Source organism: Anopheles moucheti, chromosome X (assembly GCF_943734755.1).
Source record: "Anopheles moucheti chromosome X, idAnoMoucSN_F20_07, whole genome shotgun sequence".
In the NCBI taxonomy this organism is placed as follows: Eukaryota; Metazoa; Arthropoda; class Insecta; order Diptera; family Culicidae; genus Anopheles; species Anopheles moucheti.
The window spans coordinates 15,159,658-15,185,712 of NC_069142.1; the positions used below are offsets into that span (position 1 = coordinate 15,159,658).

Here is a 26,055-nt window from a genome sequence, read left to right on the forward strand (position 1 = left end):
ACAAGCTGCACGTCGCGGGTGCCCACTGGCCTAGTTCTATAGCTGAACCAGTTTGTGCAGTGCCGTGGGCCTTGGTAAATGCTCGGCCCATTGGGAATCGAGTGCAGCTGAGGAGTTTGTGCGCGTAAGAAGTGATCGGTTTAAACTACAAGAGAAGAGAAAAAAAAACAGAGTGATAGAAAGGAATGGGGACAGCATCAGGTCGGTAAGAAAAGTGAAGTGAAACACAAACAGCAGGAAAAATTTTCCTCTGCATCAACACCAGAGTGCTCCAGAGTGCAAGGAAGTGTAGATTCCCGCATATAAACTACGCGCACCGCAAACTCCGCATCAACGACAAAACCGGCACTGAGCGAAAGTGAAAACTAGGAAGAGAGCCTCGCACCGTAACAATCAACTATTCCCAATCGTTTTTCTTAACGTCGCGCTGCTGCTCGAGCTCTGTTTTGGGACAGTGCTGGCGGATAAGGGAAACGCTAAACCGAACAACATCAACAACAACCTCAACAACAAGTTGTGTCTCTAGTTCGATTCCATTCAGATTCCCCATGCGCAACGAGGTGGTGGGTGGAATTGTACATGAGTGATAGTGAGCCGATTTTACTGTCTGGTTTATGGATTCCTGTGCTATGTTGTCTCCGTTGCCTAGGGTGCAATTCGCTGCAATCGCTGCAGTTTAACAGCTTGAATAGTGGCATTCCTTTTCTTCTTGCAACTTCAAAGATAAGAGGTAGCTTAGAGCGTCAGTTTTGTTACTAGTTGCTGGGATTGCTACCTATCTGATGATTGTTTTGACCTGACACCCATCCTTGAATGGACACGAGATGTTTAGATCTTTCTGTCATCTTCAATATCACTGCAGTATCTTTCATTAATTTTGATTGTATCTTTTTGTCTAGTCGTTCCTTAACTCATTACACTCTGTACATAGCAGCTATCCCACCAGGTAGTGTATCGTAATTGTGCGTTCGGCAAGGGTCCGGTCCTATGGTCCGGTAGTTCCGAAAACCTGAATCTTTGCCTACCCTTCCGTCCCTGAGTGTGTGTGTGTTGATCGCTAAGTGCTTATGTGTTAACTCTAGTATACCGACAGTACCTGCGAAGGCCTCGGCACTCTTCGGGGTGTAGTGTGTGAAATCCTTTCACTTCCTTATTGCGGCGGTACGCTCGCAACTACCACCATTACATGGCCAAACCAGAGCGACCGGGTGATTATTAGAAACGTCCACCAGATAAGGGTGTCAATTTGGTGATTCGGCTCCAACAAAATTTTCACGTGGCTGTATTAGTGATTTACCCGCAACACCGTGCCACCAGACAGCGTTACGTTCAGCATGAGGAAATGGAAGCATCCGGGTGCTGCCACGGATGGTGGTCGAAATAATACCGCACAGCAACCAACCAACAATGTACAGCACAGCAAGCAACCGAACGTGGTGACCGGTGGCGCCACCTGGTTCAATGCGGCCACACTGCTAACCATCGCCATTACGATCAACCTCACCTGTACCGGAGTCACCAGTCAAGGTGAGTGGAACGCGTCGTGCACGATCTGTCCTTTCACCCTTCACGATATAGCACAACGGGTAATCAGGGCAGCAACTTGATTGGGGCGGATGACGTAGCTTTTGCTTTGGTATGGATTGCCTACACCCGCATATTCTACTTATCTTCATTTCCCGCCTTACAACAACGGGTAAGGTGCGTTAAGTGCTATTCAACTTGAAATATCTTTGATCAACTGTTGAGTTCCATGAGAACTCCTTGGTTCTTCGAGGAGTTCCTAAACTATAGTTTGTCCTATACTTTTGTTGATCCTTAACAATTGCCTAGGACGAATTGTTTGTCCTAGGCATGGGAATCACGGGAGTTTCACTAGAGATTTCAATTACTCAATTCTGACAAGTACGTACCACGAATTACCTACTGATGTATTATCTTATCTTCATCTTCAGTCTTGCTTATGATGTACCCAAGATGTGTTGGGTACTTACAAGCCTGAAATCATGGATCACATATTGAGTTTCATCAGGATTCCACAGGAATTTTTTGATGTACAATTCCTTCGTCTTCTTCTCTTGATGCTTAACCATAGCCTAGGTCGGATTGTTTATCATATGCATTGGAATCGCGGGAGATTCAGTAGGGATTTGAGTTACCCGAGTTCTGGAGTACTGGAAGATACCATAACCTCATCTGACATCTTTTCTTGCCATCGAAACCTTGCTCAGTTTAAGATGATAAGATAAATGCTTAGCATACGGTTTTAATAACATTCTTAGCGTTACTAGTTGAATAATCATCTACACCAAAGCGCCAACAAATCGTTGTCTAGTGCAATCTCGGCTTGCCTTTCTGCATCTTCTCACGCAGCCACTCGTGAGGTTGGTTTTACGGTGACCGACTATTTCGAGCCGACCTTACAGCTCTACAAACCGTGCCTGCAGCAAAACGGATGCTAATGATATCACGAAACCATCATCCGTTGGGACGTGATCTTGGCGTCTCAGGTAACCAAAGCCACTGAGAGACGTTTCGCTGTTGAACCCCTTTGCCATAGCAATTAGTTAGATCACTTGATCTTGCAGTTGTCGTTTTTCTGTCTATCTACGTGTAAGTAACAATACAACCGGGCCGTTTTATCAAGAGTTAAAAAAAGAAACATCTACACGTAAGTGTCTTTGTGAGTGCATATGTATGGGTTTCAAATAACAGGAGAAAAAAGAAACGAAAATAACGGATGCTTGGTTTATTTTTTTTTTGTACTCAACTGGTTTTGCTTAATCCATCCAACCACCCACTCGGACAAGTTCTGGCCAACGTGACCAAGATTGAAGTTGTCAAAATACACAAAAAACAAGAGCGCGTACCGTCACTCCGTGAGCAAAATGGCATTGGCCGCGCATGGATCGTTTTTGGAAGTGTTTCAATTAAGGTTTTCTTTCTGTTTTGGATCTCTTTTCATGGTGGATGATTCGAACGTAACGTTCGATAGGATAACCTCACAAGCAAAAAAAAAACGCACGCAAAACACGACTTGTTGCGGTCACTGGAAGGGATTTGGGAAGTGAGTTGATATTCTAGAATGTATTTTGTTTTGGTTGTTGCTGAGATAATGATCCCCTTCTTGGAAGTACCTTGACTATCAAAAAGGTTAAATAAATGCAGTATACGTTCAAACTAGCTGATGCGGAACGCCACATCGATGGTGAAATCGAATGGTTGCCACCTTGCACTCTTTGCGTAGTTAAATATAGATACGACAACCTGCCATAACATTGGATTGGAGAAGCGTTGGGTGCATCTAATTAGGTACGGTTACACTGTACAAATCTTAACTACAAATTTTACCCATACCAGCACGTGCAGCTGCAATAAAAAACAGATTTGCCTGTGTTTCCTGTTCAAACGATGCAAATCTTTTATGAGTAGTCTTCCCTTTTTTTAATTGCTGAGATCAGACATCGTTACTTCAACAGAGTCCAACATTCTCAAAGATTAAAGAATCTTCAAAGACTCAATAACTCTCAAAGATTCAAGAATTCTCAAGGATTCAAGTATCTATATAGATTCAGGAATTCTCAAAGATTCATGAGTTCTCAAAGATTCGTTCTCAAAGATTCGTGGTTGACATGAATTAATGAGGTGTAATTTTTCCAATCTATCGGCATCTATTTTTCCAATCGATGCAGCTGCGTGACTAATGCAGAGGATGGGATAAATGTGATTGGACGTAATGGAATTCAAACAAATATTTTGCGCGCACAGTTCAAACACAGCCCGGTGGAGGTGATTTCATTCCGCATTCGCAACCGGTCAGCTTGAAGCGACTTAAACGATGCTCGTTGTTATAAAAAGTGAGCTGTTTTGCTATGGTTGTAAAACGGAATAATAAAAAACGAATTCTCTCTCGATCTCTCCGTCGGTTCTACGGAAATAGCTTACCAGCGGACAAACGCGTCCAAGCGAAGGTCGCATACTGCGCTACGGATTTCTCTCGCATGAGGCATTGCGCCGGGGTCGCATCGGTTAATTAGCTTCCCCCAAAAGCAAAAGTTGCCGCACTCCGTACAATAGCCTACGTCGAAATAAAAAAAAAGCCTAAACTACAACTACGGGTTGTGAACGTTCTCACAGACCACCGAACTGCAAAGCTCCCCAGCCTGACCTAGAAAGCCGCAAAAATGAAAGATGGCTAAAGCAGAAAGGAGAAAAGGCTTCTGGCATCTGCCACATCCACACCTGCCCCCTTCTCTTCCACCACCATCTCCTTCTCCCATTCCTCCCATCTGCCCGTCATGCAACAAGCTACCTTCACGAGAACGGATCTGAATCATCCAGGACCGGGTACAAGGGTGTCCCGGGGGCCCGGGTAATTGCTAAGTCACATCTTCGACCCAGTGTACGGGACGTATGTAGACACCGTCCGCCGGGTGGACGGACAGTTTTGCCGAGGGGGAAACAAAAACTCTCTTCCAGCGATTGGCGTACTGCTTCTCCGCGGTACGGCATAATTTGATGGAATGACGAATAGTTGTCCTCATTTTATCCGGCGCGTACTCGCGATAGCGATACTCCTTCCATCTGGCACTGTGGTGAGAAAAACGCACGTGAAAAGGGCTTTGGGAACGACTAACAGTGGCCCATTCCGTACGTTTGTCTTGATAGACAATGGTCAGGGTAAAAAAAATGCATACGTTCATTCGGAAAGGTTTGGAAGCAGACGGAGGAGAGGGAGAGTATGCCCTTAGGCGATAAAATGCCCACTGGTCTAAGAGAATCTGTAGACATACCTTTACATTGTAGCAGTTACACTAGCTCACAAGCGTTTCGGAAGTGGGCTAGAGAATGTCCAACAGTATAGATGGAGTGCGATAATTAAAAGCCTCACACATCGAATCACTACTTGGACATCCGTCGGTCTATCGGGTCGCAACTATCTGGGTGCTACTTTCCCAGGGCGAGGTTAGAAAAATAATTGTATCTCACTAACATTCATTAATTTGTTTTGTACTTCGTCCAGCTTTCCATTGCATCGAGACGATTATGAATGACATTCCTTAACATTGATCCGCGATATTAGTATCTCCAAAAGATCTTCCGATGAACATCATTCGTGGGTGTTCCAAGTCTAACGGAGTAGAAACACTTCGATGTTATTGTTTTCAATTCCCTGTCCTGAAGAATTGACCAACATCACAAGGTTATTAACGTTCTTACATGTTCTCTGATTAGCTTCATTAAATATCTATTTAATTATATTAATTATCTAAATATTAAGTATTTCGTCACAGTTTCTTCAATGTTTATACTTCGTCAACGAGCAGGAACCTAATTGCGCTGCATCATTGTTGCATCATTTTTCATGGAATTTGTTGTAAAATTTCCAATTGGAAATGATTAACAACTTAGACCATAATTGTAACAAAATATTTAAGGATATTAAGAAGATTGTGATACAAAAGGTTGTGATATAGATTGTATACAAACACAATGTAGATAATGTTAATTAATAGTGCTTATAAATCCTGAAGCAAGTTGCGTTGGTGGCTTTCATTAGTTTCGAGTAAGTTTTCCTTAAGCAAACAATGAGACGCGGCATTAAATTACATCTGCCATTGACTCGTTACCATCGTAGACTGTACAAGTTTATAGTGACAACCACAAAAATGCATTGTTTTCATAAAAACGAACCCTCCCCCGTGCAGAGAAGAGTTTGACATCCGCACTTCATTTCGACTTCATTTCGGTTCATTTTATATACCAATCTTGTGCGTTTTTATGTGTTTTTATCACTGCCCTCGTCGGCTATTCGCCGGGCAAATGAGGTTAATCACAGAAGAAGCGGAAACGCACTATAAAGTTCTGGAATGGAAAGCGGGAAAACTCCACCCCTTCTCTAGGCGTTCAAGCAGCGTTGACAAAAACGTTGCGGTCACCGATGGGAAAAGAAAACGGGATACACTTATCTACCATTCGCCGTAGCAAGTTCGTAGCAAAATTTGTGTTGTATTGCATTCGTTGCCGGTACCATCGCGGTGGTACCGGAATTTCAAATCAAGGGCAACGATCTGTTAATGGGCTGGGAAGGGCTCAGTGTTCTGTTTTGGGCGATGTTCGGGAATACGAAGTGCCCGGTAGAAGATTTTCAGCGCTGGGTCGTCCTGTGTTAGTTGTGTGTGCCATCCGCTCGGTACCATTGTTTCAGTACGATGAGCAACTCAACCAACGCGTGGAACCAAACCTATCCCATGCTATTCTCAACCGGTCAGCGCAATTTAGCTGAATTCTTACTTCATAGCTTTCCTTGTTTGCTATGGTTGGCAACACTGTCTTTCGTTTTCTCTTGTGAATACTGTCAACGAGATATGACTGTCCATGTGATATTTCAGAAGGCAGGTTGACAAACAAAATTACGCCACTTGCTGTAAGTCGTTCACAGTTTGTTTGCTGTCTTGTTTTTCCCCTTTTTGCTCAATTTATTTGCGCTTTCTGTTTAGAGGAGATTGATTCACACATCACCATTTAGGTGAAATGAACGAAATCAATTCGTTTAGCATTGATTTCATCACACCTCAGCTGATTCAGACGTTGTGTTCTTTCTAATCATTGTATTTATCATCAGTTATTTTCAGTTAATTCTTTGAAAGATTATTTTCTCGTCTTACTGCGCTAAAGACAAACGTCATAGAATGATAAAAAACGATGCTTTCTATATTTTGTCACCCGAGGTCGGTAAGCAACGTTCTCCCTTCCTTACGGCGGAGGTTATTGGCTGGCGCATGAGTATCCAGCCTGGTCTACCATAACGTTGTCGCCATTCAAGTACGACCACTTCTTTAGCTACCTTTCATCCCAGGCCTCGGCAGTGGAAACGGTTAGCGCACAAGTGAAGTAGTGCTGCCGCTAACCGTCCCGTCCAAACCGACTGTTGTGCTCACCTGCGACCACCGCCTTCAAGTAGTGCCCGTAGTCAAGCAAAATATCGTCCACACTCTCCATTCTGTGGTCCTGGGTGGACCACACCTTATATAGCGCGAAACAGGTACCGTCATCTGGTTAGTGCAAAAAAAAAACGCTCGACAGCACACGTTCTTTCCTGCCGTGCTGCTGTCATGCTGCAGCCAGTGGGATTAAAATGAATAAATTTACAGGGTTCCGCCATAGATATGACAGGAATGACCACACTATACCTAACACACTAACTGCATAGTCTAAACATAGACTTGATACAAAATGTTCAGAATTAGCTAATATGAATCCAACCAGGAACTTTTTAAGTCATCATTCGATTTTCCCCTCTCTTCCAACTATAAAACCCCAACAAACTAGTACCCTAATCTTCGTTAAAGTGGTTCCACGTATACTACGGTTCGTCAACGTTTCTCTCAGCTTTCAGGACACACGGTTCCATGCAATTAGTCAGAACCTTAGATACAATTCCGATGTCTAAGTACTAATATTCAGGAAACGAGATGTCTGAGAATTAGTTTTGCCAAACTACAAGAAAGAATATAGAACCCATGAATGACCACTTCTACCTCTGTGTATCTTGAAGTTTGTTATCTTATTCTGTTTTGTTTAAATATTCTTCTTCTTATTCTTTATCGGCACAACAACCTCAAGAGGTCTGTTATTTTTGCTTTTCTGTGACTTTATGTACCAGTAGCTAGATAGCCATCCCTACGTACAGGGGATTGGTCCGCATGGGAATTTGATCCCGTCCGTTCGTGTGAAGACCAACGCCGCTATCATAATGTCACCGAGTCGCCCCATTTTTTAGTGATTCCAACTCTCCAAGTGATTGAAAAAGTAATTATATTCCGTATAATGAAGAACCCTGTATTGGCAGAACTAAGGAAAACACGGTAACAGAAGGGGAGAAGGTTTCGGTGCTTGTAAAGCACACCTGAATCCTTAGAAAATACGCAGATACACACCGACGCATCACTTGGTGTGGCTGTGTTATGTTTTTCGTGGTGAATTTAAAACAAGTTCAGCCTACCTCCGTGTACCGCACGATCTGTGACCCAATCGCGCTAGAATCCAGCTTCTACCTCCACCGCACTCAAAGTGCCGTTGCCGTTCATTGAGATCGAAACAGCAAGGGCTTGATGCCGGTCAGCATCCGTAAGAACAGCCCTTCTTCTTCCTTCCACTCTCGATTTTCCTCGACAGGTGAAGGGTGTACCGTGTGTGGTATGGCACAAGCAGGAACAGCAACAACAACAATCTGAATGCGCTAGTGTCAAGGAAACGCGCGCAAAGGTGACATTTAAAGGCAGCGCGCGCGGGAACCAAGCAGCTCAAGCGAAATAGCGCCCCCCTCCTGGTCCAGCGCGAAGCATAGAAGCAATGATCCCTGGTAGTGGGATTCTGAGCTTTTGGCCGATCGCGAGTAAATCGTTCCGTGCCACCCGTCGCTTTCGGCACGAAGCGGGGAAACCTGTTTCGCAGTCTGGTCTGCAGAACACGAACCGCAAAACACTCGCGCTGGATTTACAAATCGCTAAATTGTCGACGAGATCGGTACGGCCAGATCCGTCCTAGCCCACCCCGAAGCCCACTAACGAAACCGTGGGTGGCTGTGTGCGTATCGTCCGAACGGTAAGACGACGACCAAGACGAAAACTCAGGAGAAGAATGAATGAATAAATATCGTGCCGCGCACACCACAATCAGATTGTTTCGAATGTTCGCACCGGGCAGCGGGGTCACTTGTACCGCCGAAACCACAAACACAGAATCACCTAATGTATACTAGTCGTGTTACTACTACCAAACCCGATGGCGGATCGATGGCACTTCGGTTTTTCTATTTCTTACCCTTAACCGGTTGCACCACTACCATCGAAACCACCAAATGGCAAATCAAATCGATACCATTAGAAGGAAAAAACGGGGTTGTTCTTTTCAGCCGTTGTTGCCGATCGCCTGTTTATGCAGCGTAACACATACCGCCACGGTACGTCTAGAAAATTACCGATCCGTGGCGTAAAATGGCTAGCGAAACACTGCGCTAACTTCCTCATGCGTGGAAAGGCAACGTGCTGGAACTTTTGCGGTGAAGAATCGGCAAAGAACCAGCCAGTAAGCACCGGGCTTGCAGTTGTTGTTGTTTTTTTTTTGCGCCGACGTTTAAGGACACGTTCGAACAGTTTTTAGCGATACCGAGCGATAAAGAATGGGTAGATGATTCCGTTCGAGCCGGCTGAACGCATTCATCAGCGTGGTTGGAGCTAAATATTGATGGGCTAGAATAGCGTCTGGCTGTGCCGCGTATAAGCAATGGATGATTCACTTGAAACCACGTGTCGATGTTTCGTTTTGGGTACCACTGCTAGTGAATATTTCTAGGAGCTTTGTAGATAGAACAAATTAGTAACAAGTTCATTGCTTAAATATGCATAACTAATCATTCCAGAATTCTTTGTTACATTCCTTCCACAATCCAACGACAAAATTTCTATTCAATTCTGTCTTTTCATACGCAGTACGCCATACTCGATGTACGCGTTTTCGTAGTACGCGAATTTTTGAAGAAAAAAAAAAGATTTATAGATAACTAAAGGAATTCTGCGAATGGCAGTCTTCAAAATTTGGAAATGCATTGAATAAACATAAGTAATGGAAAGTTTAATAACTAATTTAATAGAATTTTCAATTATTTTTCAAATTTTCATTATTTATAGAAAAGGTTCGTCGCTTGTTGCCGTGCAACGTCTTTCGTTTTTGTAAATTATTGTAAATCTATCATATTCATATCTATTTCGGCTCTTGTATGTTGTATCTTTCTTGTATCTATCTCGGCTCGTTGACAACGCAACAATAGCGTCCTTGGGCAACGTTTCATTGAATCTCGTGGCGTCCAACTACGCTATCGCGTAAAAATGTTAAAGATCATTTACATCCTTTGTACGTTCTTTGGTAAAATTTCAACACACATCACATCACATCATTGGCATTTTACCACTCCAACACTCCTCACTCCCACCACAATTCTTCAACACTCGGTTCACGCTGTTCACTAATTGCCAACGCACATTATCGTATTAAGGAACAGCAAAAGAAGCAACGACGAGTAATGGTCATCACAGCAACGCGAAGCAACGCGGTGCTGGCTGAAGTTTTCCAAATTGATGAACTCGGAACACCGCGCAGAAGTTTGTGTGCAAAGTGTGCATTCGGGCAGACATTAGGCATTGATTGGGCTGATCAAGCGCATACCCCCCCGCAAATGGGAGGGAATAGAAAACCTTGCATTTCGGTACCGGCTTGGGATGCTCAAGGGGGTAAAACAGCGTGAAAAGAAAACCAGAACTGGTGAGGAAGAGATGCAGCAGGAGAGAGAAACAATGTTGGGAGGGGAAATAGAGAAAGGGAAACCATGACGACGGTTGACGACTTTTTTTTATGTAATTTGAGTTGAGTTTCGATACGAAGCATTGAATAGATCACGTTGCACAATTTGCAACGTATAGTAAAATCGCGCTGCACACAGCGCCATACTGTCGCTTCATCTGCTCATTCCTACTCATTCTCATACAGTTCCTACACCACCACTCACACATCCACAAATATGAATATAATGAAGCAAAAAAAAATACACACACACACACACAGCGCTGCAACAACTTTCACTTTCACAGTTTTTGGTTCGCTTTCGGCTTTGGCAGGTTTTGGGGGTGCATTAGAAGTCAGAAACAGCAAAAGAAAGAGAATCGACCAGCAGTGCAAGAGAAAGACAAGGCAGGGAAGTGAAACCAGTCAAAACCGTTCGAAGCTACGGGTGAATATTTCATCCCCAAGTGTTCCCTTTTAGCTTTGTGGTGAGCATGTATTACAGAAAAAAAACATCCCCACACGGTAATCAACGGTTATTGGGCATTGAAATCGGCAACGTTTAATTATTTTCAACCCAAAAAAAAACAAACCCAACGCTCACATGAACACAAGGGAGTACTCCTATTTATGTGCAGGCATCATAATTTCCCATCTCCCCGTTGGGTAATGGGAGACCTCTCTAATAATATTTTCACAGCACCACTTCGCACTAGGCAGATCATCAATGAAGATTTGTAAAGCATAATAGAAAAGTGATTCCGTCAAATAATAATGCGTGAACCTGTGAAGATGCCCATGGGAGGGCTAAAGTGTGCGAAACAGGAAAAAATACGCACACATACACACATACTCACACACACACACATGTGATGAGGAAAAATGAATTTCCTCCTTCAACGATTAATAATACGCGAAACGAAACAGCAGGGACTCTGGCCAGGTTGGCTTCCTGGCGTTACGCAGATCTTCGCAAGTATCTTCTCCACGCACTCCATGGAAAATCGTTTCCAAATTGAATGATGCAGGAAGTGCAATGTGCAGCGACGCCCTACTGCCGATCACCCCGGACGCTATTGTAGCTCGACGGGTGCTCCGATAATTTTCTTAGCATGTGAAAGTTGCGTTTGAGTTTGAGCGCCTAGCACTACACGTGAACTTAGGTATGTATGTGTGCATACGCGCACACACACACACACAAACACTTATCATGTGCATGCAACAGTGAGTTTAGAGCCGTGCGTTTGGACTTAAGAACAGATACCAACCGTGAGACCGAAAAAATAAGCTATTTTGTCTGCGAGCGAGGGGTTCGTCGCTTTAGCTTTCGCGTTGAAGTCTTTCGATTCGAACCACCGTTCGGAGCTCCAAATGAGTTCTTTTTGCGTAGCGATAATTTTTTAAAGTGCTAAAAAAAGTTTTTTCACGATAGGGAAGTAAGATTTTGGGTTGTAAATAAAAGCACACACTTCTTATTTCTTAGTTTTTTTTTAATATACGGTCGTTTGCATGAAAAAACACAAACTGGAGTCACAACTTTTACAGCGATTTTAAAATTGGCGGATGTAGCCGAATCGCAATCATTTTGCCAGACGCGCTTATCTAATCTCTCCCCCAGCGAGACGCCGATTTCGGTAATCATATGCGTGCCCTACACATATGACGACGAACTTACTCAAACTTTCCTTTTTCATTTTGCCTTATTATCGATTCGTCTGCCAAAGACTGCACGGCAATTATAAAATCAAAGCGATGCAATGTTCCATCGGTTGTGTGTGTGTGTGTGTGTGTGTGTGTGTGTGTGTGTGTGTTTTTTTTGGTATAATTTTCGCACCTTCGTTATAAAAATTAGTACGCTTCAATTCAAGCTGCGTCTGGGCGTTGCTACAAGTGGCTCCAGTAAACGGTTACGGGTTACACAAGCCACCGCAAGCAACCTGCACATTAGGGAGTAGGGAGAAGTCGTGCATTAAAACTGATTTTTGTTGTTCTTGTTGTTGTTGTTGTTGTTGTTGGTGGTGATGTTGCATTTGAATAGCAAATCAATTCGCAAATCGTGCTACATCGGCTAACCCGAGCAGTGCACTTAGTGGCTACAAAATAGTTATGTAGGGCAATGTGATAGTCGAATTGTTACATTCGACTAGTGGTCAGGGGTTCCTGCGACTGATGATGCGCACTCGTTATGATGATGAAGGTAGAAAAAAAAGCAACAGCTCCTATACATTGCGCAATATGTGGTTTGTTGCAAGCGTGAGCTACGCTGTTTCATCAACGAACACGAAGATTTCTTGTATCGAACATAGCTTGTTTCTTACCTATTTGTTTTGGAACATGCTGATCTGCTCAATAGCTTAACAACACTATTATTGCTAAAATTTTACTATTTCTTTCGCCCCAAAATAACCCCATACTAAGTTTTTGCGATGAGCGTGTCTAAATTAGATTGTTTTCCAGTTAATTTGATTTGTCTGTTCTCAATTCCATATGCTTCATCAGCTTCTAATTTATCCTTCGATGTTCAATAACGATGACTATCTTTTTTTCTACATTCGATCGTACGCATCATTAGCCAATGTCCAATCGGATGATGTTTTAAATCTTGGCCTTACTGCGATTGAAGAAAATATGAAGATATATTGCATCAAAAAAAGCTCGACAGACACTCAAAACTCTTCGCTTTGATTGACAGCCTTCCGCTCTAGTGCTTTACTGTTGGCTAATTAAACCAGGTCTGGTAAAACCTGCTACATGAGGTAACCTGCGCTATGTAACGTGTACGATGGGAAATTTGTTCTTTGAAAACCACTTGTCTTTTTACCTCAATTATTGATTCTATCACGTGATCTGCCCATCGGCAATTCCAGAAAAGACAAAGCAACACCAAAAAAAGGCAGTATGCTTTGGAATGTGTGTTCCCGTTATTAGGAACATATTCTTTAAACGTATTCAGCCAGATGCGCCTGTTGCCTGTCCCAGGCGAAAAGTAGCCGGCTGTACTTGCCGGCTAGCCGGGTGACACTCCCAGTGGTTCCAATCTCGAACACCCAACGAGGTCAACCGAAAATTATACATTCGATGGACATCCCGACCATACTGGAAGCTTATTGTTTGCACAAGTGCTTCTCTCCCGCTCACTTTGTCCGTGGGCGCATGCCGCAAGAATTCGAGATGTGGAGGATTTGGCGTTTTGTGCGACGAAAGCAGTAGAAAACACCCCTCCGATTGGGGGTGTTAAAATCTAACGGTTGTCCGGATCCCTGCTTTGTTTCTCTGCTCAGTTCTCACTTGTTTGCTGCACTCGATATCACCATGTAAAAGGGGACAGTGTGGTGAAATTTGTGATGAAATTCGCCGGGATGGTTCAGGTGTTAACAGTGGCGAAGGGAGAAGAAATTCTTAAGTAGCCCACTAGAGTATTGGTGTCACGATATTTCATCGGTGTTTGAAAATGCCTTCTGGGTTTTTTTATGGCGAAATATACCGGATGTTGTGGAAGTGTTTGCCTAATAATTCATTATGGTGATCATATTAAGCGAGTAAGGAGTAATAGAACTGAAGAAGCTTTTTCCGTGTTATGGTAATAAAAGTTGTCCACCGCAATTGTATAAAAATGACCAATTTTCCTCACCGTGCACATCACAACCACATGACGAAATAGCTTCCAAGTAGACAGAATCATACAATAATTAAGGAAATTCCTATATTTAAACTATTTCCAAAGCATTCTGACGACAACTTTGATATGCAATCAAATGTGCCGAAATATCCGTTCGGCGGATGAAGTATGTCGCGTAACGACATACACCAGCGAGGCTTCAATACGTGGTGAAGGATGGCCGCCAAAGCATTGCAACGCCGGGTGCACAAAAACAAAAGCGACAAATCTCATAGAAGTGAAAATAACGAACGAAAACAGTATGAATGACAACAGCACAAAGCCAAATGTCACTCGAGGGCAGTGAGGTGGAGTGGAATGAAGCGGATGGGTTGCATGGTATATTGTCGCTCAAGAGCACTGCGAAATGAATGAGATGCATGCGCAAAACGAAATGTGCAGAAAAAAAAGGAAAACGCTAAATACCACAATGCCACGCAGCTTCGCGTTACTCCGCTTAGCATCTCATTATTTTCCTGATGGTTTGCGTTTTACATTTTTCCGCACACCCATTCTCTATGGATCCCTTCCCCTACCCTTGCGGTGCTTCCTGTGGTGAAAATGGGCGGCCAGGCGGGCAAACAAGGGGGACGACCGTGGATGATGCAACTGATGCGTATCGGTGCGGTCGCAAATGGGAGAGAAAAGGTCAACGTAATGCGTGCGGGCACATGAGAAAAAGTTAATCTCATGCGCGTCGTGGCGTTAATCAAAAAATGATTAGCATGTTTCCCTCCAGCTTCAGCTAAAACCACGCAAAAACTCTATGATTGTGAGTGCGTTTTTTTTGCGGATGGTGCTAACTTGTCTGTCTTTCTTAATTGTAGCCTCTTTCCGGAGGTCACGAAGTAGTAAACATTTTTAAAACATGCGTAAGAACATGTTAATAATACAAATTGGACATATGTTAGGATTTCTAGAAAAAAAGATCCGTAAACTGATTACTGAGCAATGCAAGATCTAAGCATCCCCAAACCGTCCTATTATTTTATTTGATTTGAAATGATCATGTCATGTTGTGGTATTCAACTGGTTCATCAAGAAATGACAAATGAGATTCACATGAGTTGTCAAACTTCAACGTCCAAAAAACAACCCCCAAATCCAATAACCAGAAACAACCCACACAAAGCAGGTCTCTTCTGGCATTCACACTCTAATGCGTATACACCATACGGAAGACATCAGCAGAAGGTCTTCAATTGAACCTTTATTTCACACAGTGGCATTACACAGTTACCCTTCCACAGTGGACGCGGTTCATACAAATGCTGGGGAAAAAGACGATCTCCCCATTAATTCTTCATAGTTTCGTTTGGAAGGTTTTGAAGGCTTAGAATTGGATAAATCGGTACTAGGTTTGTGAAAAGCAACATCTGAGGAGCAGTAGAAAACCCTGTATCTTCTTCTCCTACTTTGCCGACCGTCCATCAATAGGAATGAGATTTGTGTATCTTAGTAGTTCTCAATAATCATCAATTGGAAATTTTTAGAGATGAAATTTTAAGGATTCATGAATCTTTGAAGAACCAAGGAAGTGGTGTATTCATCAAGATCATTGCAGATATCAAGAATTGTAGGGCATTCCTCAAAATAATTTATTGATTTGCAGAGACTTTGCAGATCTCAGAAACTGTGGAGCATTCTTCAAGATCTTTGCAGATCCCAAGAATTGATAGGCATTTATGAAAATTAGGTATTCACTTGGAGAGATAAAATTTAAAATATTCATGAGCCATTTGAGAATCATCATGCTACAGATAACTCTGCACTGAAGGTTCTATGCAAGATTAGTTTTAAAAGATTCTTCAAAGACTGGACGAACTCCTTTCATTTGTCATATTCTACGAGGTTGAATCAATTTAGCATGCCGAGTTTGTCAGTCTTCAGACCTCTTGTTTGTGCTTGTTTAATGTATAAAACAAGCAAATGAAAAAAAAAACACAAATCACTACAAATACTTTAATTTTAATTAATTTCAATCATTTTCATACCGATATGAGTCCATTGTGCATTCGTGCCACACGACGTTTTCCACTGCATTGTGCGAAAAACCGCGCCGAAACGGTGGAGAGAAAGATGATTTATTACACTGAAGGATAACCTCACACGTTCGTCCCATCCTCGCCAGGTTTACAGTGCCCAGGGCGTAAGCAAACACTGTCAGAAAATTGTTTTCGAGCGACGGCAAGCGGCAAACAAAATTGCAAACTTTAGCGTGGAAGCGCCAAAGATATCGTCTGTGGTCGGCGCTCCGTAACGTGATCATATTTTTCTCATGATGTTTATCATCGTGCACACATACACGCATGCATTATCACATGCTATCTAGTTGCTGCAGCATGCACCCCATGCTTAACCCTCCTTTCGTTCGGTTCCGCAGCTCCATAAAACCCCACAGATGGTAGTAGTGTTACATTCGATGCAAATGAAGAAATCGATTTCCATTTCGCTTGCAAGATGGAGATGGAAAGTAAACACGTAACTGCCCTTCTCTTCCCTTGCCTCTTCGTTTCTCTGCCCAGCGATAGGTTTTCCCCTTGACACGCTCTACATCCTTTCTCACCGTAGCTGCAGCCATGTTGTACACCACGGGCTCATTTTACCACCTTTGGAGGCTGCCGAGAAAGTGTGGCAGGTGGAAGCGGAAACGGCTGGCGCGGGGTGCGCTTGGATGACGTCGACCGGCGATTACAACGGTGCCGACTTTCGTTTTCACTTGTGGCGCTGCCTTATACAGCCTCACCACACTCACACTGGTTGGTGCATGTGTTTTTTTCCCTTTCCATTCCAGATTACGTTCGCGTTCCGGATGGAATTATTGAATTGGTATTATTGATTTTATTGCTACGCTTATGGTGAGCCCACCCGAAGCCCGTACGCCCGTGCGCAACCCTTCATTGTGGCCATTAGGCTGTGATTGTTGCTGCTATTCAGCGGTAGAGTGATAGAGAGAACGCGACACGCAGAACTGCATAAACAATTATGTTTGCTCCAAAAGCGAACGAAGGTGTGCATTCGGATAGAGATACATTCATGTAGGTGTGTGAGTGCGGGGGTTTGTTTAACACGCGAACTAAAATCGATTAGCTATTTATTCACGTACTGCGTTAAGTAAAAGTGTACCATTGTTTGGGCAGCAACACAGAAAAAAGGGGACTCCAAATTAAGAATTGCTGCCCGAATTGGAATCATTTCTGTGTCATTGCTGTGTCACGCGGTGTAAAACGAAAACTCATATAGCCCCCCCCCCAACCAAGGGACAATATTTCTTTATTTTATTCAATTATTGATCGATTTTGATCATTTGATTCAACTATAAGGTAAATCCGAATATTGCTTTTTGTAAGCCAAAAACCTATAAAAGCTTTACACTAATACGAGTCCCAGTCTTAAATCTCTCATATACTCCGACTTTGATATACTCTGTCATAGATCTGACATATACTTTCTCTCAATTTTCCTGGTAGTAACTATTCATAAACATCCTTCCAAGAACTCGTCAATCTCTATCGTCCGATAAACTCCAAGATTGAGCTAGAAACCTTTTTAAACCCTTACATAATTAATCATAAGAATTAATCAACACAAAACGTATCGTTTTTACTGATTCTGATACCGAAAATGTTAAGCGTGCTCTTCTCAGAACCATGTACTTTTTAGCAACATCGGGCAGGAGATGTATGCACACAAAAAGTCCATATTTTAATCCGTAACCTTTCACCAAACGCGCTCCAACCACATCCACCGCACCTAAACAGGGTACGCTGTGCCGGGATTGAATGCGATGAAACAAATTTGGCACAACACACCATCGAAGTTTTTGGATGTCCCGCGGTCCACCAAAGGTGAAATGTCCAGCAGGACGTGGGCGACCGTAAATGATCAGGCAAGCTACCCGTACCGTTTGCTCGTGGACCGCAAGCACGTTGTGCTATTTCTTTCTGCCGAAAGTTGAATGAATCTTCCCATCATGTCTTGCGGTCCTGCTGGTTGGTTAGGCAGGAGAAAAAGGTTCGCTTGTGGTACGACGTTGAAGTCTCTTTTTTACCTGATCCGGACTGAACTCATCCGTGTTCCGGGCAATGAACGAAGCAACGGCACTTACGTAACTCGTGGGGATGAGATCAAGAGCAGCCGATGAACAGCTTAGACTAAGGAACGAAACACCTTTTTTCCTGCGATAGGTTTTTGAGCTCGTGTGCATGAGCCTTCTTAGAAATTGCTCCAATATCCTTCGGTTTGTTGCAACAATTTTTGAACACAAAATTTAAGACCGTATAAGATAAAGAAGAAAGGTTTAAGACCTTCCCTTTAAAGTGGCCTTTTCCATCGTCCCTCTTCGAATGAAACACACTCACGACCGGTTCGTTGAATATTAATTCTACATTATTATTGTAAAAAACAGATATCTTAAGGAACAAACAAGCTCTTTCGGTTTATTAAAACGTTTTTTTTTTTCATCTTCTTTGGCACTACTTTAGTTTGCGGTCCCCCGGCAGTGCCAGCGAACGCCAAGGTACACACAGAAAAGGCAAGCGACGGAAGTGGAGGGCTTAAGTCAGCCCGGTATGATTGCGATGCCGGCTACGAACTGTTCGGTCCGGATACAATCCGCTGCGACCCAGCGAAAGGATGGGACCGTGAGCTGCCATTTTGCGGTAAGTGTTTGCGAGTTTGAGTTGGAGTTGGAGCTTTCCAATTTTACACCTTCACACCTTGAACATGGGATTCAACATTGCGCGTGACGCAAACAAAGATGATGGCTGTAGAGTGGCTGTTGATGCAGTTTTAGATTGTGGCTGAGATTAACTACGCTTGTCCGGCTATTCTTGAATTCAAAAAGGTGTCTAAACCTTGACTTTATCTTGTAATACCGTGCTAGAGTCTGAGCAATTGATGGTTGAACTTTTTTTCTGAATTTAGGAACGAATGTAGCGTACCGCAAACCGGTGAATCAATCGTCCGCGACCCGCTCGGGTCCGGCAGGGTTCGCCAACGATGGTAAACCGGGCAACCAAAACCCGGATGGCCAGGAGTGTTCCGAAACGCAGAAGGAAGTATCACCCTGGTGGCGGGTGGATCTGCTCACGCCGGAAGCAGTGCGCGTGGTGCGCATTACTACGCGCGGCTGCTGCGGGCATCAACCCCTGCAGGATCTGGAGATACGCGTCGGCAACAGTAGCAGCGACCTGCAACGGAATCCGCTCTGTGCCTGGTATCCGGGCACGGTGGACGAGGGTACGACAAAGTCGTTCACCTGCGCCCGACCGCTGATCGGTCAGTACGTGACGGTGCAGTTGGTTGGCGTCGAGAGCAGCCTCAGTCTGTGCGAAGTGGAGGTATTCTCCAACGACGAGTTCTCGTCGGACCGTTGCGCTTCGCCGAACTTGAGCGTCGAAACCGTGCTGACAACGTTTGCCAAGACTTGCTACGAGTTTCACATTACGCGGGGCGAAAGCTTCGAGAAGGCACGGGCTGTCTGCAAATCGCACGGTGAGTCGAGAGTCCGGAATATTCAGATCTCCAACGGCGAAACTCTATCGAATAACTCTTTCGCTTCTTCGCTTGCAGGTGGCGATCTGATACACGACTTCCGAGGTGTTACCACCGACTACATCATCTCGGAGCTGGAGCGCCGCAAAACCGATCTTCGGACGCAGCTCGTGTGGATCGGAGCACAGAAAGAACCAGGCATTACGTCACGCACCTGGAAGTGGGTTAATGGTAAGCGCACATCGAACTTTATCACTTGCTGTACAAAACACATCACATTCATCACGGGACCAGCAGTTGGGGAGGGTCGGTGTGAGCCAGAGAATCTCGAGGAGCCCCGAGAACGGTTGGGGTTCATTTGCAAACAATCAGCACTTTCTTACACGCCAGCATGTCACCGTGATCTCGCGAAAATGGTCAAGCGGCGCAATGGAAATACGAGATCCGCGTGAAGATTAGCGAAAACGGGATGTGATGCATTGACACTGCGAAATGCAAATCTGTCCGTCGAACACTGCCAAAGTTCTCACGTCGCTTCCATTAGATACGGTAACATTGATGTAACGGCGCGGCATGCAGTCATAATTGGCCATTTTATTTCGCTTTCATTTTCAATGCATCCCGAAGCGTGTTTGCGGCGGGAAACAATGGTGGGAACAGTTCGAAATAGTGCGTAAAACAATGGTAAACGTTTTTGCCGATTGCGACGATGATGAATGTGTTACAGGGACACACGGTGTAGGTGTTTCATTTTTATCAATCAAAACGTGGGGAAAATTTAAAATTAAACTTCTCCGCCGCCGCTCGTTTGTACACAACTTCCCATCCCTTCATTGGCGCATCACCGTAACACTCGTCGTTAGGTAGCGTTATATTATGTGTTGTTCTTTGACTTGCAGGCGATACAGTGCTTAAGCCAACATGGGGTAAGGATCAGCCGAACAACTACAACGGAGAGCAGAACTGTGTTGTGCTTGATGGTGGTCGCAGCTGGCTGTGGAACGATGTAGGCTGCAATCTCGATTACCTCAACTACATCTGTCAGCATAATCCGCTGTCGTGCGGTTCGCCAGAAGCGCTGGTCAACACGACTATCGTCGGCAGAAACTATTCCGTCAGCGCCAACATCACGTACCAGTGTCCCATCGGCCATTCGTTAATTGGGGTCGAGAGTCGAACCTGCCAGCAAAACGGCATTTGGAGTGGTGTACCGCCGGCGTGTAAATGTAGGTATTACTCCTTCATGCTAGGTGGTCCTAATACAGATTCAAAAATCGGAATCTACTGCAAAAATATCAGAACTCTTTAAGTTTCTCATATCTGAAGCTTCTTGAATTTCTAGTGTTCAATATCTTTCTGTAGTAAAACATTGTACAGACATGCAAAATATGCAGAGTACTGCTATTCTTCGGATCAATTCTAGTGCTTTTATAGCAATATCAACGAATTCTAACTCGGAGGCGCAGTATACGAATTATTTCAAATGAATTGGTTTATACAACCCGAAGATTAGCAGTGCTTGGAATACGTTGTGCATGTACAACGTTGTATTACAGAATCTAGAAAATAAGGAACACTTTTACCCTTTTGAAACTAATGGACCATTAGAAATTCAGGAATCATTCGTAATGCATGAGTCTTAAGACATTCAAAAGCCTTTATAGATCCAATAATTTTCGGAGATCTTCAGAGATTCTTTGGAGATCTTCAGAGATCTGTTGAGAGTCGACTCATGATTCTTAGAATTCCTGATGAATGATTCTAAGAACTGAGAATTACCTAAATTGACTCAGAAAATTTCAAAGCTCTATTGTATTTCCCATTTCATCAAAATCCACAGATGTCGACTGTGGTCCACTGCCAGAGATCGAACACGGAGGAATCATTCTATCGGAGCAGCGTACCAGCTTCGGTGTACAAGCGTCGTACACCTGCCATGAGAACTATACATTAATAGGTAACGAAAACCGTACCTGTCAGACGAACGGTTGGTCCGGCACTCAGCCCAAATGTCTGATAGATTGGTGTCCGGAACCGCCACCAATTCAGGGTGGTAAGATAAAGGTGTCGGGACGTCGTGCCGGTTCCACCGCTTTGTACACCTGCGATTATGGCTTCGTGTTAATCGGCGAACCAGTACTGTCGTGCGGGCTCGGTGGCAACTGGACCGGAAAGATACCTGTTTGCCGTTATGTGGATTGCGGTATGCCGGCGAGACCGGATCGTGGCAATATGCTTTTGCTGAACGATTCGACCACCGTCGGTTCCGTGGTGCGATACTTCTGCGACGATGATTACTGGCTGGTTGGACCGCAGGAGTTATACTGCACGAAGGATGGCAAATGGTCCGGCAGTGCACCGGCGTGCGAGTGTAAGTAATTCCATGCGATCGATATTGTTTCCCTGTGCAACGATGTCTAAAATAGTCTTCATTTTTCCCACCCAACTAGTGATCACTTGTGAGACGCCACACGTACCACCCGGTTCGTATGTGATCGGGTACGACTATAATATCCATTCTTCGATCCAGTATCATTGCGATCCGGGGCATATCCTTCGGGGTGAGGATACGCTGACCTGCCTGGAGTCAGGTCAGTGGAGTGGAGATGCACCCGACTGTGAATATGTCGATTGTGGGCCACTGACACCAATACCGTTCGGATCGCATCGTTACCTGCAGAACACAACGTTCCTTGGTTCGGAAGTTGTCTACTCCTGTGCGAACTCGCATCGCCTAGCGGGAGTGAACCGACGAATTTGCCTCAATACGGGCCTTTGGAGCGAGACGGCTCCACGCTGTGAGGAGATACGGTGTACAGAGCCCACACTAACGCCCCACAGCTTTGTCAGCGTCACCGGTAATGATCGAATGTACGGACGAACGCTAATTCGCACCTCAGACGCGACAGTGAACGGTGCCCAAACGTTCCGGGTCGGAGCCCTAGCGAAGTACCGCTGTGAGCGTGGATATAAGATTGTCGGTGAGGCACTGATCACTTGCGAGGAAAATGGGCTATGGAGTGGCGAGATCCCGGAGTGTGTTTGTGAGTATCTATATACGTTAGCTACGCGCGCCTTGTGATCACTATTAAATTCTCTTCCTCTTCCTCACCACCAGATGTGGACTGTGAAACACCACCAAATGTTACTAGCGGAAAGGTTACATTGGCAACAAATGCGACATATTACGGTGCGGCGGCACTGTATGAATGTGAGGGTAATTTTAAGCTGGATGGTGTTTCGAGACGTTTGTGTCTGGAAGACGGTACCTGGAGCCATGAGACGCCCCAGTGCGTGGAGATCACCTGTAACGAGATGAACGTTTCGGATGCACTGCTCGTGAACTACGGCAGTCGAAAGGTTGGTGTGCAGGCGGAGTTCAGCTGCAGTAAGGGACGATACATGGTCGGGAACGGTACCCGTTCCTGTCTGCCAACGGGACACTGGTCCGGAAGGAATCCTGTGTGCAAGTGTAAGCATCTGGTTTGAAAAGTATTTGATGTCACCTTCATATTGCTGAACCCTCTGTTTCTCTTCCAGTGATTGACTGTGGCCGTCCAGCGGATATTGAAAATGGGCGCGTGATCGTGGTGAACGAATCGACGGTATATGGTGGCTCAGCAGAATATCACTGTGTGCCGCACTACAATCGTATTGGTCCCTACTTGCGCAAATGTATGGACGACGGCAAATGGAGCGGCGAAGAGCCACGATGCGAACGTGAGTATTGTAAATAGCGATGAACCAAGTGTTAGTCCATCATTCGATCGTGTCTTTGTTTGTTCTTCCAGTAATTGTAAATGATGCGCAAGAGACGAACAGTCTCGGTACAGGCATCGCCATCGGTGCCGCCATCATTGTCATCCTGCTGATCCTAATCGGCGTCCTGTTTCTCCACCGTAATAAGGCACGGCCGGTTAAGAATACCGAGAACGTGCAGGCGGCGGAACACAAGGAGGACCAGAATGCAGCCGTCATGTCCTACTCCAGCCTAGAAAATGGTCGACATAATTTCGATCTCACCAACCGGGGCGGGCTAGTCACGTTCAACACGTTCCACCAGTCCGGGGCGGGTCACCATCCGCCACCACCCAGTCAGCTGACCCACAGCAACCATAACAATAATCATCTTAGCAGTAGCAACAACAACACCAGCTCGCGCAGCGGTAGCGAAAACATCTACGACCAAATACCGAGCGAACAGTTTTATGATGCACCGTACGAGATGCGTACAAACGAGGAGGTGTACGAACCGGAACCGACCAGCCGTGGCAACATCATTACCATCAATGGTGTCAGTGTGCGGTGAGCGTTCGTACATCAACCGACGTTGCGGGATTGTATGTGTGGCCGCTGAGGCATTTGGTCCTCTAAGTTCCTTGAGCGCAGTAAAGCAAACCTGCCCTTGCTGCAACTGGTGGCAGTATCGCACCGGCAGGATTTGCCACGTTTTGGCCGAGGGTGTCAACAGTATGAAAGAAAGGTATGACTGCGAGTGATTGTCTGGGAAAAAAAGAATGTATGAAAATGATGCATGCGAGTGCATTGCAAAGCAGCAGTGCAATATCTTTAAACACCACGTGAAATGAAGTTACACGTTACATCATATAGTTATTGGGGGAAAAACACGTCCATACAATTATAACGCAACAATTGAATAGCGTTTTGAACGTTCTTGAGCTAAAATATTAATGTGTTACAAAGCGCAATACAAAGATTATAACATGGGTTGAGAACCGCAACAATCCAGCGATAGGATGGTAGATAGCAAAGAATGAAACGGAACAATTTTAATCAAACCGTATGAAATTTAAACAAAAATACTACCGCACACAAAACGGTAACGCGATTGTGCGGTAGAATGTTGCAAAACGTAGGTAGGTTGAACACACATTAGGTAGGTGCATAAGAAGGCGCACACACTGTATATAGAAATTTTCATATTCTTTACTTTACTTTACCCTTCCCTTCGAAATCATAATAAGCCGGAGCGCAAATTATTGAATAATTGAAACAAAAAACGTTATACCTTAGCAGCTATTTAGCATGAAGTCAATCGATGAGACTCGTAGTGTTCGTGTGGATCAACGATACGCACGCATATTCTTACGTATACTGCTGCACCATTGTTGAACGCTATGTTTGTTTTTTTTTGTGTAAATACGAGAAAGTAACGAGAAAAGCTTTTCAAAAAACTAAAACAAACCATATCAACCTACGTATCAAAAATTGTTCTGAACAGAGTGAGATGAATAAAGATTATGTTTTTAACTATACATGTCTCAGCATTGTATTCAAAACAAAGGTTTTGTTTTAACGGTTCGTTAACGAATTTTTACGTTCAATTTTTTGTTTATCTATAAAATCCCATATTTATTTAATCCCTTTTTGTCAAAAATTGTCTTACTAACCATACCGTTAGAATTTAATATGTCGTTTTTAACCCAGCACCTTTATATCCATAATTCTATTCTAAACTTTACAACCCCTGGTGCTCTGTCTAGAAACCTACATTTACCTTTTGAATTTGACTAGCTCGTTACCTCTAGTTCTGCCGAGAAGTTTTGTAAACGTACAACGCGTGTTTTTTTGATAGTTTCGCGACAAATTGGACAAATCTGTCGCTTATCAAGCCAATTCAGTATACAATGCCAGCAAAATAAATGCCCACACTGTGTTACGCTGATATCTTGCGTGGTGTCCATGCAAAGGGCACAGTTGCGTGTTTGCAGCGAAGCACTAGACGAACGTTTGCCGCTGGTGGACCGTACCGGAATGGATTTCGCGGCCGGTTGCGAACGATACTGTCGGTAACGGGCGGCAAGGGCTAACACAAGCTGGGTAAGGGTGACGTACCCTAATACCTTATAACCGTAAACGGAATGGTCCTCTTTGAGCCAATTTCGTATAAGAACCTGTAACAAAAAATAAGCTTTTAACCAATTCAAGCAAGTAGCTCATTTTAATAAACTTACATAGTTAATGCCAGTTAACCGCTTGGATATGTGGTACTTTCCACCGTTGATGTAGAACAGGCTGGTATGAAATCCACGCACGTATGGTACCACCACACGGAGTGTATCGATCAGTTTGTGTAGTGCGTTTTTCACCGATTCCAGCAACTCCTCGCTGCGGTCTATTTCGGTCTGCAGGTAAGTGAGCACACGGTCAACAACATGCTCGCCAACGTACTCAAGCAAAATAGCCAGCAGCTGAAGTGCCTTGTTCGGTAACATTACATAGTTGGCGTCCACCTGTATGATCCCTGTGTACTCTTCCCCGAGCGTTTGCAGATTGTTCAGGATGGCATAGTGATGATAAAGGATTTCCGCTATCAGCTTACACAGTGAATTATATTTGAACCAGTGCCGTTGGCTCAGCAATAACAAAACCTCACTTAGCGCTGTTCGTATGTACTCGATATGTTCCTGGTCCTTTTGCACACTACGGATAATTTCCGCCTGGCCAGCATTAGCGTGGAAAAGCGACATGTCGGCTAGATTAATAATCACACTTTTTCTCACCAAAACTCTTACTGACTACATAACTTTCAAGGAAAA

At 44.3% G+C, this 26,055-nt stretch overlaps 2 protein-coding genes across 3 annotated transcripts; one reads left to right on the forward strand and one right to left on the reverse strand.

Annotated features, from left to right (window-relative positions):
* Positions 1–1,334: 1,334 nt before the first annotated feature.
* On the forward strand, positions 1,335–24,756 carry LOC128306667 (CUB and sushi domain-containing protein 2). Its single transcript, XM_053044246.1, has 10 exons — positions 1,335–1,527; positions 18,484–18,660; positions 18,926–19,495; positions 19,574–19,726; positions 20,395–20,721; positions 21,336–21,866; positions 21,946–22,539; positions 22,614–22,967; positions 23,036–23,215; positions 23,287–24,756. Exons 1-10 carry the CDS (start codon positions 1,335–1,337, stop codon positions 23,802–23,804), a joined length of 3,597 nt encoding a protein of 1,198 aa, XP_052900206.1. The 3' UTR covers positions 23,805–24,756.
* LOC128306668 (peroxisome biogenesis factor 10) lies at positions 24,724–26,055 on the reverse strand. 2 transcript variants are annotated; one of them, XM_053044248.1, is made up of 3 exons: positions 25,893–26,055; positions 25,471–25,769; positions 24,724–25,410 (listed from the first exon to the last, which is right to left on the reverse strand). In XM_053044248.1, exons 1-3 carry the CDS (start codon positions 25,984–25,986, stop codon positions 25,027–25,029), a joined length of 777 nt encoding a protein of 258 aa, XP_052900208.1. In that variant the 5' UTR covers positions 25,987–26,055; the 3' UTR covers positions 24,724–25,026. The 2 variants fall into 2 exon arrangements, with proteins under 2 accessions (XP_052900208.1, XP_052900207.1); XM_053044247.1 differs by having other exon boundaries at positions 25,471–26,055.